Here is a 19,132-nt window from a genome sequence, read left to right as displayed (position 1 = left end):
ATACCATTGAACTAAAATGCAGTTGAAATACAGGGATCAATGCTGATGCCTAGAAGTGAGCCACTGGGGGCGTGTCGATATGCGCAGTGGCTCATTTCTTAACTGTTAAGTGAGCCTCAAAAGCTGTACCTCAGAAAATGAAAGTGCAATAAGAAACAATACCCTACAATAAGTACTAGAGCTTCAGTTACTCAACATTGGGGCAAGATTAGTGGTCATTTAAATAAGAAATAAATATCATTATGGACCTCTGCTGTTGATTGTCCATTACTACTATGTCCAGTTGCTTATCAATTACCATTTTGTCTGACTGTATCTGGGAGACCCACAGGATTGTTTCTGTATGGCCTGTTCATGATTCCCATTTTCCTGTGGGATCCCAAGGTAGGCTTGTCATGACACCAGAATTTTGACTTTGATACCAATACCATGTATAGTATCACAATTCTCAATCTCTAAATGACACCTTGGCATAAAAAACACAAGAAAATTATAGTTATTCCATTTTCTGAATGTAAAATGTTTATTGGATTAAGAAAAATATGATTGCAGAAGTTTGATTTTTAAATGGAACCTTACTACTTAAAGCAAGGAAAATATAATTAACAAAACACTTCAAACGTCTTGTGTAATTACATTAGGGATTTTCTTTGCCTGCTTTAGATTCTTAGCTATGAAAACCAGTGTATCTACGTGGTCTTCTATCAGTCTTACTCTAATGTTTAGTTTGTCTAAGCTTCTTTGAGTTTTAGCCATATTTTGTGTGTCTGCCTAGCACAAATTCAAATGGTAGCTTGACTGGATGAAGTTGAGTTATGAGTAAGAACATTCATAATTTGAGGTTAAGATGTACACCCAATGCTCCATTTTAAACACCAACATTTTACCATTTAAAATTAGCCTACATGAAATTTAACAATTAAGGCGGTTACATGCTTGATATCCTATTTGCAATGGAAACACGAACACATGAGCATCATGAACTCACAGGGCATGACAAGTAATTGGCTTAAATTCTTAATGGAACATTTCACTAATCACTTTTGAAAGCTCCCTGGTGTAGCCTTTATCTTTACTAAACTTTTGTCTTTTCAGCTCTTTGTAGCAGTTAGGACACATCTTGGTCAAATGCTTAGCCAAGTTGCTGGTGTTGCCTGTTTTGCAGTGGAGATATTTATAACATCTTTTGCATACTGGTTTTGTCGTATTCATTGGCTGTCCATCTTCATCAGCGATGTAGGGAAAATATGCCCACACTTGACTCCTTGAGCCGGTTTTTCCCACAAGTTGCAGACATGACAGAACGTCTTTCATTTTTGGCATAGCCATGCTACCTAGCAATGGAAGTTCACTGCCTTCTAGTCTATGCTACCATCTCACTTCTTGAGCCAGCTGCCTTGCATGTGTCGCCCATCCGAGTCAAATTAGCATGCAAATATCCAGAATACTGATTCAGTTCCTCAGGCTATATTCAGTATTGAAAGCATTGCATGTTACAGAATCACATTGTTTGCTATATTTTATTACTGAAAAAGCGCTGAACTTTGGATGCCTCATGGAACTCTATTCCAAGATACTTCAACATTCCAAGCTTCCTTCAACATCTGTTATGTTACCTTCTGGTAGTATGATCCCCTCAGTTCTAGCTACTTTCCCTCTCCTTCTAACCCTCTCCTTCTTCAACCACGCTCATTAATTCTGAACAACATTCCGATGGCATTGCTGTATATCCTGGTTAGATGGATTAGTGAGTCGATGTCTTGTTCACTTCTGGCGTCCAAGTAATCCCAGAAGATGAGGTGGCTGATGGTTGCTCCTTTCTGTAGCCGGTATCTGTAGCCACTCTTGGTGATGATTTCACTTGGTGATGTCACAAAGATCCTCTATAGGATTATGATCTAGGGACTGTGAAGTCCAGGGAATCATGGAAAACTCACTGTCATGTTCCTGGACCCAGTCCATGACTTTATGACCCTTGTGGCATGGTGCATTGTCCTGCTAAAATTATCCTTCCTCCATAGGGTAAACAACTACAGTAAAGGAATGAACTTGTTGGCCACAACACTTAGGTAAGCTCCACTGTCAACACATTCATTCACAGGTATCAGAGGACCCAGGGTCTGCCAAGAAAACACTCCACACCATTACTACACCTCCACTAGTTGACACCTGATAGGATGGGACCATCGATTCATACTGCTTGTGTCAAATTTTGTCCCCCCATCAGCATGGTGCAACAGAAATCGGGATTCATCTAACCATGCAGTGTTTTTCCATTGATCAGTGATCCAATTTTTGTGTTCGTTTGCCCACTGTAAACAAACAGTGTTCTTGTTTTTCTGTTTCCCTTAGACAGCAATGTCACTCAAATTGGTCATCTACTGTTATAACCCACTTGTGCTAAGGAACTATGAGTTCAGACATGTTAGCTGGAGCACCAGCATTGTTTCCTGCTGCAAACTGCTTTATTGTGCACTGCCTGTTCATCAGAAAGATCCTTAACATCCTCCTCTGACCCCATTTGTCCCTTTTTGCCAATGAATTGTTTACGTCCATAGGATCCCCTTTCTCTGGATGTTTTCCGTGTGTGTGTGTGTGTGTGTGTGTGTGTGTGTGATAGTTATAGCAAGTTCATATTTCAGCTACAAGGTGTAGCTGGCATAAACTGCAACAATTCTAACCTCACATCAGAGAGAGGGAGGAGCAGATATTACACAGGGGTATCTGTATGTTGCATTTATTAATGGCTTTCTGTGTTGTATGACTCTAAATTAGTAGTATGTAGTACTATTACTTTATTCATTAATCTTTAATCTCAGCCAGTTAATCTTGACCAGTTCAATAATCAGCAAACACTTTGGACACCTGATGAGGGTGCAGTAGCTGTGTGATCCCAATGAACATGTTTTAAACCGATTCCTTAGAAGTCCCCAGGCAGCTGTCTTCACATCCACTGGGAAATAAGGCACAGCCATCTTACCTCCACTCCTGCCTCATAGTCAGATCCATCCAGGAGTGCGACTTTCACAGGTACAGTCTTTGGTCTTTTAGAGGATTTCTGAGGGGATCTGGACACCCTGCTGGGCGTTTTCTCTGATGAGTCGTCTGTGTCTCTGTGCTCATCTGACATCTTTGACTCGTGATCCTAAAAAAATATAGAGCATAGAAAATGATATGATAAATTGGGGTAGATATTGTTTGTTTACTTATTGTATCATATTCCATAAAAAATATGACAGATGCAACATTTACTACTGAACTGGATTGCACTGCATTGCATTTGGGCCTAAGAAAGCCTACTTGATTGGATCTTTTGCTGTCTCCTTCCATGATATTCTTCACATCTGAAGCGGAACCCTTTTCTGACATTCTGATTACTTACAATTCTGGAAAGAAAGACAAGAAATTGAAAGACAGTAAGGCTCATGTCTCACACACCACCACCACAAAATTTCCTACTCTCCAAAAAGGATCAATATCTGCTCTTTTAGTACAAGTTTGTCAATAATCTGACACCACCCTACATTTTGGACATAAAAACTCTAAGATCGTGCGGCTAGGTCCAGTGGTGGTCTTTACCTCCACGCAAATCATGCAAATGCGCTGGGCCCCAGAGATCAGGGAGGCCCCTTCTGGCCACAGGCGGTTGGCTCCAAAAAAAATTATTTTTTTTAAAATAAAAAAACAAAAAACAAAACCTAAACTAAATGCACTCTCGTTCATTGTTTGACACCAAAGTGATACTGTAACACACTAGCTAATCAGGAATCTTGAACACAACCATGATTATTAGAGTAGCCCAGCAGTGCCCAAAAAAGAAAGACAACTGATGAAATGGTACTGGCTGCAGTAAGAAGATTGTACGAGTTGGGTAAATATTGTATTCTGTGGTAAAAATAAAAATGTCTTTGATTATGGCACCCAGGCATAACTTTGATTGGAGCCCTAGAAATACCAACACACACACACACACGCACGCACACACGCACACACACACAAAGGCAAATCTGAGCGGTGTTTGAATATTCTGTCATTCTGGCTCACATTTGCCACATTTCTTAAACTTTTCAAATCGGTTTTAATATCTTTTAATTGCTTTTCAAAACCGGGTATCTTTTCCTAACAGAAACATCAAAAATTGTACTAACATTGTTGGAGAAGATGGTTTTTTTTTGGATTGCCAATAAAATATTCAATGTATAATCAATTTATTTGGCAACTGTAGCACTGCTTTTGTAGTTTACAAACTTAGTGGCCTTGTAGATGTTGTTAGACTGAAAGACAGAATAATGTATAATGCTATTAGAACTGGAAATTAGAACTATGTGATGGCAATGCCTTATGTACATCCCCAACACAGACATCCAGAATCTCCTATAGTGTAACTGATGGAAGTTTAGGTAAAAGAAGACCCTCTGAAATGCTCTCTTGTATAATAATAAAATAATCTTTTTTAAAAATAAATTAAAAATCCTTGTGGCTTTGAACACTTGAACCCCATCAGTCTCAGGGACTTAACAAGGATATTGTCCTTTTTTAATAACAGAAAGATCCACCTCACATGCTACAAATATAGCCTAATATTTGGCGTAACCTTTTTTTCATATTTGTGACATTTCCTTGGGCCAGGTGATAAAAACGTAGGTGAGATTTACCTGTTCTGTCTAGGGCTTTGTAACTCATATAGCTCATCTAGAGAAAAGCCTACCAGCTGTAATGCCTCAGTGCCTACTGGATTTAAATTTCACAATGATGCACCAGCCTGCATAACAAAAGCCTCTTAATAGTATTTAGAAGAGGGAGTGGATATTTTAGATATTTGGATGTTTTTCCTTGTTTTTTGAAGTGAGAATATGAGAGCCTCATGCCCAATTAACACTTCAATTACTTCACCCAGCCACTCCCACATTCTAATTTGGAAGTGCATTTGTTGCCCCAGGATTAATCCAATGTTTTGATATATTTCTGCACCCACACATTGCTTCTACCTCAGACCTCTCTCCCAGTTAATTCCTCATGGCACCCAAAACCTTTGGCTCTCTCCTAACATTTACCACATTCCACAGATTAAAACTTAGCTTCACTTCAAAGTCAACCACTAATGCATTTATGTTCAAACAAATGCACTTGATGCTTTATTTAACGAGTGTAGTCACCAAGAGCAAATGGTGCAGTAGCATGCTGTGGACACAGAGCACTTCACTGAAAGCTATGACAGTGGTAATGCAGTGAAGTAAATTATTTCTCTCTCTCTCTCTCACTCTCTCTGTTTGTCTTCCAGTAATGCTATTGGAAGTATACTACATTACATTAGCTCAAAGCCCTCTGCTATGGCAGATGCCTGCATCAGTGAGAGTGCAAGACCACTGCTTTCACGACTATCAAAGTAGAGGCTTAACAGGAGACATGGGCTTGATAGTACTGTTTTCATAAGAAATTATGTCAAAAAGATTTTGAGACTTTATTGTCTTTTTGTGCAGTTTACATAGTAGACTACAAGAAGTTTTACAGACCCAGGAATTAAATAAATTCTCATTTATTGGGATAATATCAATGGGATAATATTCAGCACGATTGTCATCAGTCATATGATCTTTTCACCAACATATGGTCTTGAATATTAAATGCAAATGTTCCCTGACAATTTATAATTTACTAATTTATAAAGTACATCCATTTTTGAAATTACAAAATTCATTTCATTACTACTAATCTGACATACACATATTTGGCTGAATGAGTACACCAGACTTTGCAAGCTTTTCCTTGCTTAGTTCTCCTACAAGTTAGACCATGTCTGCCTTTGTACCCATCAAACATACCAGAGATTTTTAGTCTGAAATTAGTTTGTGTTCACTGGAATTGCAGTCACAGTTTCACACCATTCTGTATATGCTAATCATTTTCATCTCCATACCATTTACTGGCGTCATGTGGAGTGGACACAACCACAAACCCCAGGAAGAAGGAGATCTAATATAAATAACTGTAAACAGTGCAGTCCAAACAAATAAACTTACTCATGTTAAATCTCACCGCTTTGCATTCGGTATCTACTGACCATAAGCTAACCCACATGTCAGGTAGGAGACAAATGCCTCCTGCACTTCATTACATTTGCCACCGATCTATACTGATTAACTCTAGTTGCTGACTCGTTCCTTTTCACATGAGGACTGGATTGGGAACTCTACAATGGAGACAGGGAATCCTTTTTTTTTCTATGAAAATGACAACAAAAAAAAAACACAACTATGTGATTTTACAGTCTCAGAGGTCCATAGAAATGCAGGCTACATTCCACACCAGGTCTGATGTGCCATAAACGTACCACACAGCACTACTGAGCTGAAAAACATCCTGTCCATTTGTGATCGTGACATGACAAGCTGAGTGGCTTGCTTGCTTCCTCACTGGCCCTGAGTACACCAGCCACGGCGTCGAGAAACAATGTAGCGCATCTAAAGCATCTGAATGCAGCTTCTTCTCATTCTTCGTCTCATTTCTAAAAAATTTAAAAAACTTTGTTGAATTAGGCTTTTGTTTGATCTGTAGACAAGCACATAAAAAATATCAAAGACAAACAACCCGGTTCCACAGCCTATACACACCTGTCACAAGTACATGTATATGTACAAGTGAGTATAAAACTGATGACACATATATAAATATGCAATAATTAATATGTGATAAGGCCTTTCTGAGGATAATGTTGTATGCTATATTAAACATGACCATTTCAAACTGGCAGCAGTATGCAAATATTATTTTTGATACCGTATATTGTGTTAACAATATTCTCCCATATCATGTGCTGATTTATATACTTTGATGCTATCATCATGTTCTGAAATGATACCTTTCCAGGAAATCTGTGTTGCGCAGATTACAGTTTGCAGTCATCATGCTCAAAGTAAACACTCAACCACCTGACATGATTTCAGCCCTGCAACAATGTTTCCCCAGTGTCTGCAAATAGTTCTGTTCAGAAAAAAAAAAAAGATATTTTACCACTGCCAGTAATCAGTAATAATATAGACTACTATGTCCATATTTTTAATGTTTAGGTTCTGTGTACTTTGTATAGAACAGAGAACCATATAATGGATTTTGACATCAAGACGCCAGAGGTGTCTCAACTCTGCCAAACAACTTCTTGAATCTGTAGAGCATTTCCAAATTGAGCCACAGCTGAAAAGGTATGCCAGCTATATGATACGTTCCTTAAAGAAAGATTGGCTGTCTGTATCCAATCAAAACACCTCTGGAAAGAGAAAAGAAAAAGTGGCTGAAAGAAAAGCATCAGGTGAACGTGTTCGCCAGCCAATGAAAATAACAATTTCAGAAACATTCATTAGCTCAGAATAAAATGGGATTTTAATTCCATTGAACAGCACTCTCTCTTGTAAACGGATGATGCATAATGAGGTAGTATGAACCACAGAGTCAGAAATCTTCGATTAACATTTGACAACCTGCCGCGTGTCTCGGGCGTAAAACGCCAAAAGCTCCATGCCCCATGCATATGGCATTGGGACAACAAGAAACATAACTCTGCATAAATCAGGGAGATTAAAAAGGCCATACCCAAGCACTTGAGATGACGGCAGGGCTTGGATACATGATTTTAAAGCACCCCGTTCTCAGCCGGAACCGGCGGAAGAATTACGGACAATGCGGCGTCCTGCGGGAGTTCAAAAAAGAGCTGCAGTGCATGTGGGCAACCCACCCTTGGTCCCACCACTCATCCCCTCCATTTCAAGCACTTCAGGCTCCTACAAAAGCCAAAGCAGTGTGTCTGTAATGGGTTTGCTTTAAAAGGGCCCACTTGCAAATGTCTGAACAATCGACACAACATGGGGGCACTGCATGTAAATCTTTTAGTACTTCAAACCGGAATATGGTAATTGGCATATGTATTATTTGGGTATTATTTTTGGCTTCATCAGTAGTGTGAATGGGCACATGTACTGCAGACCACTTCCCCAGTGTTAATAGTCTGTCTTTAGCGATGAAAATGTCATATTATTTAAATTATTCTATATTTTTGTCCCCAAAGAGGACAAAGTGATTTACTCTCCAATAATTGCCAGAGGAGAAAACTGTCATAAAAATTCAATAATAGTAATAATAATCATCATCATGATCATCATCATCATCATCATCATCATTATAATTCCGAGATTGACCATCTATTACTTCAATTACTGAACTTATTTGGAAAACATGAATAGAAACATTATTAAAATGTGCTGTGTAACTAGTGGCGCATTTTAAGTGCTGAACATCATGCTAAACTGCTTAGTAATATCAAAACTGATATTAGTTCTCTAATGTTATCTGTATCGCTACTCAATCACTGGTGCTGAATAAGTGTTCTGGTCCATGTGTGGGAAATAATAAGCAATCAGATACAGGGCCTACTCTTATTACTCTTGCCCTAGATGCTTCTCTTTTACTTCCATCAAAGGCTTTTCATAGGGTTGCTATACTGAAAATGTAATTAAATATGCTGTATTTTCTTTTTTGCTTGGAAGGTCTTATGAATTCTTCTTTTTATGACTAAAGTTGCTCGGGCCAATAACAATAGTTTAAAAGGCCATTTAATACCAAGTGTTTCGTATGCCGGACAGTGAGTAAATAAGACTTTTATTCCCTTATGAAAGATTTTGCATGTGGAGATCCTAGGTTTATGAAGCACACATACAATAGGCTTCTGATATGGAATCATGAAGGCTGTTGTTAACAGCAACCTATGGAGCCAATTAATCATGAATTTCGTGTAACATCACAAAATCAATCTGTGTACATTGTCAATATTAATTATTACCTTTATTAAGATAGGCCGTATGTATTTTGTACTTCTAGGTATCAGCATTGATCCCTGTATTCTACAGTATTCTAGTTCATTGGTACGTGGGAGTCTAACCTACTGCACTGTACTAGGATATATTCTTTGAGTAAATGACAAAGCACTTTTGTAAGTCGCTCTGGATAAGAGCGTCTGATAATTCCGTAAATGTAAATGCCATAAATGTATTACTTCAATATGCACTATCAATAAGAGAACCTATTGATAATATCTAGTACAAATACTGGATTTTAGAAACCAGAGCTAATTCTAAATACTAAGGCCTAATGGTAGATGGAATGAGCTCAGCAACTAAAACTGTGGTCGCATGGCCCCATTGCACTTTGGGTGGTCTGAGGAATATTTATTAGCACATGAGGCTACATGTTAACACATCTGCATTCAAGCTGATGGTCCACTCGAGCCCAAGGTCTCATCGTGATCAAAATTGGGTTTGACATATGAGACAGCAGGTCATTAAAATGTCAATAAAAAGATGAAGTCGCTTTTATGGGATGGAATAGCCACGCCGAGAGATAGGATGGCTGATCTCGGATCAGATCGCCCCTGGCGGCACTGCACACGCCATCGTGCCTTTGTCTATTCTCTTCTCGTCAGAAGTTGGCTTGATCACGGATAATCTTGCAAAGAGGCAACTGGGTCTGAATGCTGATGATGAACAAGATGACTAAGAAGCCATCCAAGTGTGTATGTGCCTTGGCAGGGATTATATATTCTACTTTTGATTGCCATCAATTGTACACACAAAACGTAACCTTTATGGTCTCTGTTGGACAAGGAATGATCTAACACAGGCATTATAGGACAGACATCGGATTGTCCTGTGACAAACCTTCTAGCTTTGCACTAAGCACTGAGGGCACAGTCAGCTCCTGGCATTAGTCCAGCCCATATGGACATATTTCGAAGGACTTCATGTAACCAGTGACAGTTAAAAGGGAGCAGCATGTTCCCCCATGTGACTCTTCAGCCAGAGGAATGGTAACCTTTAGTGGCCAAAACAGATAGCTCACTGGGAAAAGGTAAGGTGATGGCGCATGGTGTTATATCCAAGTTGGATGGTGAAAGCAAGATGGACAGCATGATAAAAGCAATAAAAGGTAACGGTAGTACTCTTATGGATTTATTCACCACCAAATTAGCAATGGACTATAAGGAAATGATAGTAGCTGCTGAAGGATGGACACATGAGCCAGTGGTTAATGAGACAATTCTGGTGTTATTGGTTCAGGTGTTGGAGTGACAGGCTGCTAGACCATTCAGTAAAGAAAAGCACATTCATGAATACAACATTGTACGTACACTGTTGGGAACAGCTTTCTTTTCAGAGCACTTCAGGAGCGTATGAGTTGAGCAAGTCTACTTCAAAGACACCGCTGTGTGCATCAAGTACATCACATTCTTGTCGAACAGCGATGTTTTCTGTCTACGCTAGTGATATTCACTAAATTTAGCTTTCAAGATGTGTCTTGCTGCCTTGTCACCTTGTCATATATTTCACTTTTCTTTTTTTTTTTACCATTTAGTATCATGTAAATGCTACTTCCAAAATCATTTCATTACTATATCTAAAAATATGCAGGGACAAAACTTCCACATACGGCTTATCAGGGTCCCCTTTGTCCCAGCACGTGAACAATGCAGACGGGGACGCGGCCTGTTTAGATAAATGCCCCAAAAGCCAGCAAAATGATGGGGAATAATTTCCTATAAAATGACGGCCCCACAATGCCATTTGTCATCGGCTACCTTCGTGCTCTCTCTCTCTCTCCGCAGCGCCGCTGTGGGAGGAAGGCGGGGGAGGGACTCGCAACCGGCTCTTTGTGCGGCTCCGGGCACAATCGTTCATCTGTGTTGCAGTCTGTTAAAGGTATCCATCATTCATGGGGTGATGCCACAACAGCAGAGAGGGGAAGCCATAGGACAGCACCTGTAATGACTCGACTCCCAACATTTCAGCAGTTCACGAGAAAAGCTTTCAGGGAATAAAAATGACCGTGTAGACAGGAAAGGGGAAGCAGAGCGTGAGAGGCGGTGCCGTTCTGGCGAGGCGCAAGACGTGCGTGAAAGCCACTGTGGAGGCCTCTCATGAAGCACGAAAACATCACTGTTCTTTCCCAAGTTTGCTAGAAAAGGAGGACCGGATCGCATCGAGGCCGTCTGCCCCATCTTTGCTAATTCCCTTTCTTACTTAGAAAGAGGATTTGTGTTCCTTTGGTCATTTTTGCCAGCCTAGCATAAATGACTTTTTTTGGCTCAAATACAGTCACTCAGCCAAAAAATAAAACATTTTGCCCAGACCTCCAAAAGTGCTGTAGTTGACGTAGTGCACAATAATGGATCAACCCGTTTTCATTTGCAGGCCTTGGCACATTAATCTTCGAACCCTTGTTGAATAGAAGGAGGCGATGATGTCACCTCACTCCATATAATCAGCCCTTAAGACTAGAGGTTCGGAAGAAGATGGAGGTTTCTCCTGGGCCAGGCATATACTTCCCTAGCTATTTAATATGCACATCCATGTGCCTGCTCCCTCAAGCTAATTGGAGTGTTTATATTAACGCTGTTTACATCAAATCCATCAAACTCCCTTGACTGGAGTTTGGCTGCTGCGAAAGAGTTATGGGTGGAGTCATGTATGGAAACGTCCTTGCGTCGAGACAGCAACTTTCCCACTGATGGCTGCGGACTGTACTGTAATCAATTCCAGCGATGCCGCCCAAGCTTCTGCAAAATATTGCGCAAGAAAGCAAAAATCAAAGGGCTGCCAAACTGTGCGAGGTTCCCAGCGAGCAACTGTGGCCTCAGATGGCTCAGGCTCTTTTCTTACACTGCGTGGTTCGGCAGGATGCAAATGTAGTCCTAGGGCATGGATGCAGCGGAGGCAGGGTACTGCGAGGCCTCTGTCATGCTAATCCGAGATGGATCAAACCAGAATGGGAACAGGCCACACTCTGTTTCATAAAGATATCTCGGTTAACTGGAAAACGCGATTATGCACAGTACATCAGTACGGTCTGCGAGATTACCATTTCTTAAACAATTCTTATGTATTTTGTCTCTCCCTCCAGGTTAAACAGTAGTTTATTCCAAACTCAGTCTCGCTCCTGCCTTGTAATATTACTTACCTCCCCTGACGTACTGCATACGCAGTCTACTGCAGTCTTTTTTGAACTGTATCCCATACACTAATGTTGAGTGCCCCATGGTGTGAAGGACTCCAGCTGCCTGAATCAGCTATACGATCTGCTGACAACTATCTGGAACACTGTTTAGTGACCAGCCAATTGTTCTCTTAGCCATAGCCAAGGTAAAGGCCTGAGTTCAAATCCCACCATGACGGCACACCTCTGTATTGCTATTTCAGTGGTCCAATTTACAAAATCATCATTTATTCATCCTGGAAAATCAAATGAAATATTGTAGCAGGTGAAAACATCTTTTATTTTCAATTTCACTTATTTCCAGACACAAATCTGATCTTTTTTATTATTATTTCTGACTTAGACATATGTAGACCTCCATGTTTCAGCAATCAACTGCACATAGGTAAACTAGAGACACAAAACAAAGAAAGAAAGCAGCAAATACAATTTGTCTAAACATAGTCTTAGTGCTGAAGTCAAGATCCAGGAATATGGGCATCACACTTTAAGACCACGCTATCAAGTATGCCTGACCATGAGCACTTCAAGGACACTCAGATAACTGTACAAAATACTCCTTGAAAATAGTCCTTGAATGTAAAATAAGGACGTCTTAACTCCAATTGCAAAGATTAATCTCTAATGCCAGGATTTGCCCTACAAGCATTCACAGACATACAAACACAAATAATTAGCCCATGAGAGTTTTTGATAATTAACCGATTCTGCTACTAGTTAGCAATATTTCCTTGGGCAAACCAGGCCGATTCACTCTACTGTATAGAATACTTATGCTGATGGCATCAAATTATTTAGATCTTAAAATAAATGTGTTTACATCCTCTGTTGTTTTCACAGATGTCACGGTCAAAAAGCCATCTTGAAACTTCAGGCATCACACCATGACAGGTTTCAGTATGACACATCTAAAGAGAGAAATGACAGCTAAAATTCACACAGTCTATGAGTTGACGGAATAATGTTAAACAAAGTGGGATGCTTTTTGTAAAACACAGTTACCATAGTGACACAAACATGAACTGTCAATCTAACTTCAAAAAAAAATTTCAGTCAGAGGACCGTTTCACTGCTAATAAGACAACAGTACTGTACCTTCATTCAAGATACGATAATGCAAAATCATTCATCTTCATTCAAGATATGATAATGCAAAATATTATGTTGTTTAAAAAGATTCTCTTTATTATTCTAAATTATTATCAGGTACTTTTCATGCTGAAATCATGTCACTCCAAATCAATCCTAAACTTTTTTTGGCAACTGTAAAAACTGTATTTTGGCAATCAATCCTTTTTTTTACTACAATTCTCAGATGAATACAATACTGCTTTCACTGTTGTGTATAGTCTTAAATTAGTGTGAGAATCACAGTCTTATTTTTACTTATCAGGACCTGCCTTTATACATTCTAGCCACAGTGGTGCAAATATTCCCAGAATATTCATTCAAATCTACCTTTCTCATTTTCTCAGCTGATTACATAAGAGTCCTAGCAAACAGATATATGCACACAACTGCTAAGGTTTTCTCTGCTCAGCAGACTGCCGAGTAATATTTTAACCTATATCTATAACCTGTATATTGTTTTTCAATTGCAAACGCAATGTGCAAAATACTAAATGCAATTTGCAAAATACTAAATAAATATTTCTTGCTTAATTGGAGTCTTGTCTTGTTATTGCTCTGGCAATAACGAAAGGCCTCTAAAATGATAATAAACCTGTACAAAATACATTCTCAGGCAGGAGGGAATGCAGGAGACCTTATGATAGGCTCACTGAGTTAGGCATATTAGATTCATCTCACCTGAGGCCGTTCAACCAGGCTTTAAATAGCCTAAGGTACACAATCCTTGGTTGCCTGAAATAGACCATGTCCTGGAGAATATGTACTACCCATCTTTGTGTTTCTGCCACTCTAAAACACTAGTCTCGGCTCGTGCCGGGATTGTTAATTGCCTGCTGGTTTAAGATATGGTTGTTACAGCAGGAAAAATGCAAAACAGTGCTGTGTGTGTGTGGGACTCCAGCATTCAGGTCAAGAACCACTGGAATAAAATATATTCCTTTCCAACTCCAAGAAAATAGGAACGTGACACTGCTGGATTGTTATGGGGTTTGTAAAGGAGGGGAAAAATGCTTTTATAGACAAAATGAGGAACTATCCCTTAAGAGCAACTCAATTACTTGCCAAACACAAAGAAATTGAACAAACTTGGTGTAAGCTTTTTTTCTAAGAGGAACTCATTCTAGCATAAAATAGCATATTAGGACCGTGTCATCAAAAGGGAATGAATTTAAATAACAACAGAATTTGCTGCTATAGGAGAAAGAGATGTAGCAGAAAGCTAATATAGCACTTGAAAGTGAAAGCTAAATTGTTGGAAATTGAAAGTGGATCTTTCGCACAAACAGAAGCACATAGATTACCCCTTGTCATCTTCTGCACAGAACAAGAACAGACAGATAAGACAAACGAACACAGTGATTGAGTCTGTTTCTTGAAACATTATTTGTAGGAGCCAGCAAATGTACTAACGTCAAAACTTCTATCCCCCTAGAGTCTCAGAAATGATAATCATAGCATTCCATGTATCTAAGATATTGCAAATCTATACAGCAGGACACTGAGATTGCTTAGATTCTGCAATGGGTTAGCAGTTATGCTTTACACTGAAACAAAGAACCACTGTCCTTAACTAAAGTTGAATTAAACTAATTAACTGAACAGGTATTAAACTGAATCCACGTAATCTGGTTTAGTATATTCCGTGGAAGCTCATCATATCTTTCAGTATCTAAATGATTGCATCTAAAAATCGCAGCTTTAATTGATTTTTTGGAGGTCAAGGTTAGTAATGTAAAGCAATTGCTGTCTAAATATAAATACTTAATGGTTATTTTCCAGTTATTTGTGTTATTATAAAATTGAAAGCCACCAATTACTCAGTTAAGTGTCTATTACAGCAGAGCTTGGCACAACTAGCCCATTATCACTGGTTTCTCTAACTTGCTGAACCACACAATAATGGAGGCATTACTGCTGCAGTTCAGAGCTATGTGGCCACTTGGTTAAGAGAAAGAAGATCCCAGACATACAGCACATCAATACTCAGAACAGTCTTCACCTCCACTTCAAGGTGAAAGGCCTCTCACATAAAAAGCACAGGAACCATGGGGCCACTCAGAGCAATTTTGCCAGGGGGGCATAAGAACAGATCTTATTTTGTAAGAAGGAAATAAACCAGCCTCTGCTCCAGATTCTCAGTTCTTCCTCCTCAACCATATCTCCCTTAGCTTTCCATGAAAAGATGCCCACAAAGCCTCTGACCATGAGAAGCAGACTGATGGTTTCTGCGAGAGAAAATTACACTGACTCACTGCAATCAAGCCAAGTCGTGCCTTCATCCCGAAGCACACGGAACCGGATGGCCACTTGAATAATGCAAAGGCTTGGCTTTTGTCATGGCACAAACTCATATTTTGGCTCTCCCTGCTCACCCTGCAGCATCCCTGAGCAAATAAAAAGCGAGGCCAAGGGAAATCAAGGCGGAAGGGATCTGTCAGCGGACGCTGTCAAAGCACTCGCAGGAGATTCCTTCTCTGTCTGTAAGGCAGAGCGCACATCAAACACCTATCCAGGTCTGACCCATATGTAATTCGCCCATCTAAGTCATTCTCCCTTGGGTTTCCGCACGCAGCACCCTGGACACTGTAAAACATCGATGAAGAGTGATGTTCAGTCACCTAGAGAAGGGGTGGAGTGTTTTTCAGTCTCTGTCAGGTGGTTTGGAGGCTTCGAGGCATAGATGCAAGCCAGCAAAGCAGAGCCCCTTATTATACTCTGCAGAAAGGAACGTACCAATGAGTGGGAAATTAAAGAAAAGCAAATTAAAGAAAAGTAAGTGAGACAACAAGGGAAAAGGAAGGCAATGAATGGAAGGGAAAGGAAAGGAGGAAAAAGCATTTAAAAACAAATGAATGTTCAGGCTGATATAGCTGCAAAAACTTTACGAACCCCTTTGGAAATATCCTGATTGCTCCAAAAAAAAAAAAAAAAAAAAGATACTAAAACAAGTAAAAATGACGTAAAAAGACATGTTTAGCAAAAAACCACAAGATATTTTACTGTGCCACAACTTTTAGAGAGGATATAGTTTAAAGTCAAGGTCACTGATGGAAAAAAAAAAAAGAAGTGAACTTTGAGAAAATGACCTCATTGGAAGAAGATCACGCACAGAAGATCTTAGGAGTCTTAGCATCTTTTCCACTGCAGGGCCGAATGGTTCTGAATATGGACAGTAACCATTCCAATCTCATTTCCACTTGACACAGTTCAGCATGGAACGCATACACACCATGCTCAGTGTGTTAGCTAACCAGGTTCAAACCTACATAATCATTTGGCTGTGATGGCTTAATGATGCAGGGATTCACTGGTTGGTTCTACATAATCTGGAAGTAAGCCTCTTCTTGTTGCCGTCTTATGAACCAAACAGCATTCATATATTCTCTCTTGTCACCAGCATTCGGCATTTGAATATGTCCTGTGCTGTTTTTTGCACACATAAAAAGAAACACGAAAAAAGTCCAGACAACTCCAAATTATCCATTGCATCAGCCACACACAGCGACCAGAGTTGTTTATAGTGATAATTATGATTATAACCCTTTGCCACCACAAATTCACCCTGGTTCTGATTTCCCGCACAATGCTTGTAGAGAAAGAAAACATAACCAACCTTAGGAATCTGGAAGGGCACAGACAACCTGACAAGAGCCTTAATAAATGTTTGGTCCTACAGTAGAAAAGAGGCTATTCATGCACAAATGTAGGTCATTCATAGACTTTCCTGCAATTGCACTTGCTGTTTAACAAGTCAATGCACAGTGTATATGAGAGTTCTCTGAGAATCCTCAAATGCTCTCGACCTCAATTGTGGTGCTTCCTGGGCAGATGAGCTTGATATGGATAAGTGCTCACACTGGGGAGAAAACGTGATGCAGACCAAGATGCATAGACATGGGAGATGTAAATGCTGTAGAACTCCAGACTGCACATGATACATAAATGACATATGCTGGGAAATATCGGCCTCGTAGTGAGAGTACTGGAAACGTGAGTGGGAAGAACTTCAATAATTCTTCATTTTGTATGCTTGTGTGCTTGCCAAGATATAGAACATATTCTTTTTTTTTTTTTTTTTGTGGGTGAACACTATAGGCCTAAGTGAGCATCATTTCTCCTCCATCATGTAATAGCATTAAATGTAGCTGCTTTCTCTACTTAATCAAGAACGGAAAAATACAAGAATGGAAAAAAAAAAACTCCTAGGGTAAACTATTGATTTGTGCCACAGTTAGGTTCCATCACCATAAATTATGTGGACAAACAAATTTATTATTAGAGCTTAAGCATTTGAGAGGAAATCAGCTTCTTATGTGACGAGTGTTCTTACAGAGTAAATGAGCCAGCCTTTATTGTGAAAACCGACAGAAGATTCATCAAAATAAAAAAATAAAATAAAAACGTGTGCTTGTGATTGAGTTGGCGCGCTCATGAATTATTCACAAAATAAGCTTTCAGAACGAAAGAAACAAATATACACGAGATATAGCAGAATTAAATTTGTACATTTAAACAGAGCAGCTGCAGAAGACTAAATACTGGCACATCTAGAGACCACTGCTATTGTCTTTTGATTAATCTTCTGTAGGTCAATTTTTTTTTATGATATTGGTTTCCTGCTTCTCGTCTACACCTCCCATGATATCTAGTAACACATTGGAAATTGTGCTTTGAGCTGGTAGAATCGCTCTGCATTACTTGATCATGCTCCAACGCTCCTACTGGCTCTCACCTTCGTACTCCTCTTCTTCCTCCAAGTCTCCACATCTCATCACTAATGGGCTTCTCTCTGAGCTCGGCGTTTGCACGACTGCCCTCAGTGCCACACCCTCTCTTTCATTAAATACCAAGCCGACAAACAACGCTTCCTGGCTAAAACCATCGAAAATATACAACAATAAGGCATCTCCATGTAGGCTATTATTTCTCTAATCTACCCTTGATCTGTCCATAAACCTGGAACTCACTTTTGAACGTATTTTAAAGTAAGTGAGCGATCGCTGTGACATTCAAGCTTTCGAAGCCCACATAAATGGAAGCTACGGTAATATGTAAGCAAAAGACAACGCGCCGTGTTGTGTTAGAAACAAATTAGTGTACCATCTTGCTTTTGTAGCCTTGTTTACTCACTAAACATTACCAGTTGGTTAAACATGCGTACCGCTGTCCTAATTGGCGTTCTACTATTGTATCGTGAGGCGCTTCAAGAAATAGGTTAGTTCTACCTCCATGGAGTACCGCTCATTTAGTATTGTCCGACATATGAAATCCCAAACACCCGTACACGTGTTTTGTTTTTTTTTAACGTTAAAATATAGTATTCCAAGACTATTCATCCAAACAGAGAGATCACCAATCGCTAACCATAACAATATATCTCTGATTTGCACACCGGCCTTGTGCACAAAATGTCAAAAAGGCAATAGCGTATAAATGTTAACATACACTGGATAGAAAATTTTCAATTCAAGGACATAAAGTAAATGCGGGTTTGTGACCTGACATTGGGCCACCCGTGCTGGCTATACTGTACAAACCAACGCTGAACTGTGATCACACAGACGGGATGTCACGGCAGCGCAATATACACAATGGAACACCAGCCTACCTATCTTTCCAGCTCTGACAGTCGGATTCCCGTCCAAATGTCGACCATTTAGGTCTTTGGCCAACAGTGTGCTTAAAGCAGACACCACCCCGCCGTCAAGACAAATTGTCCGAGAGAGAGCGAAAAAAGATGAGCAGAGCGAGCGAAATGGGGAGAATAGCGGGCGAAACGGTTGAGGCGCTGGAGGGGCGGACGCGAAAGCGAGCAGAGGGAACTCCTAGCACAGAAGGAGAGCTCTGCTAGGCTCCAGCTGCAGTTAAACCCGAAACAAGACACGTTTGTAAAACGCTCAGTATGCTGGATATTTAATATTTTAGATCCTAAATCAAATTTGATCCTAAATCAAATTTGCTTGCT

At 39.8% G+C, this 19,132-nt stretch overlaps 1 protein-coding gene across 10 annotated transcripts in view; it reads right to left on the bottom strand.

Moving 5' to 3' along the window:
* Nucleotides 1-19,132, bottom strand: part of si:dkey-178k16.1 (band 4.1-like protein 1) — a 40,002-nt gene extending 20,870 nt beyond the window's left edge. For 8 of the 10 annotated variants that reach the window (XM_035522527.1, XM_035522534.1, XM_035522535.1 and 5 more), the window contains exons 1-3: nt 18,776-19,132; nt 3,301-3,386; nt 2,981-3,145 (exon numbers count right to left, since the gene is read on the bottom strand). In XM_035522527.1, the coding sequence (XP_035378420.1) occupies nt 2,981-3,145; nt 3,301-3,369 (234 nt within the window). In that variant the 5' untranslated portion in view covers nt 3,370-3,386; nt 18,776-19,132. Of the gene's footprint in view, nt 1-2,980; nt 3,146-3,300; nt 3,387-17,899; nt 18,040-18,775 lie in introns of all 10 variants that reach the window. The other 2 variants (XM_035522528.1, XM_035522536.1) reach the window with 2 other exon arrangements.

Source organism: Electrophorus electricus, chromosome 24 (assembly GCF_013358815.1).
Source record: "Electrophorus electricus isolate fEleEle1 chromosome 24, fEleEle1.pri, whole genome shotgun sequence".
Classification (NCBI taxonomy): domain Eukaryota; kingdom Metazoa; phylum Chordata; class Actinopteri; order Gymnotiformes; family Gymnotidae; genus Electrophorus; species Electrophorus electricus.
This window is presented reverse-complemented; position numbering and strand designations above follow the sequence as displayed.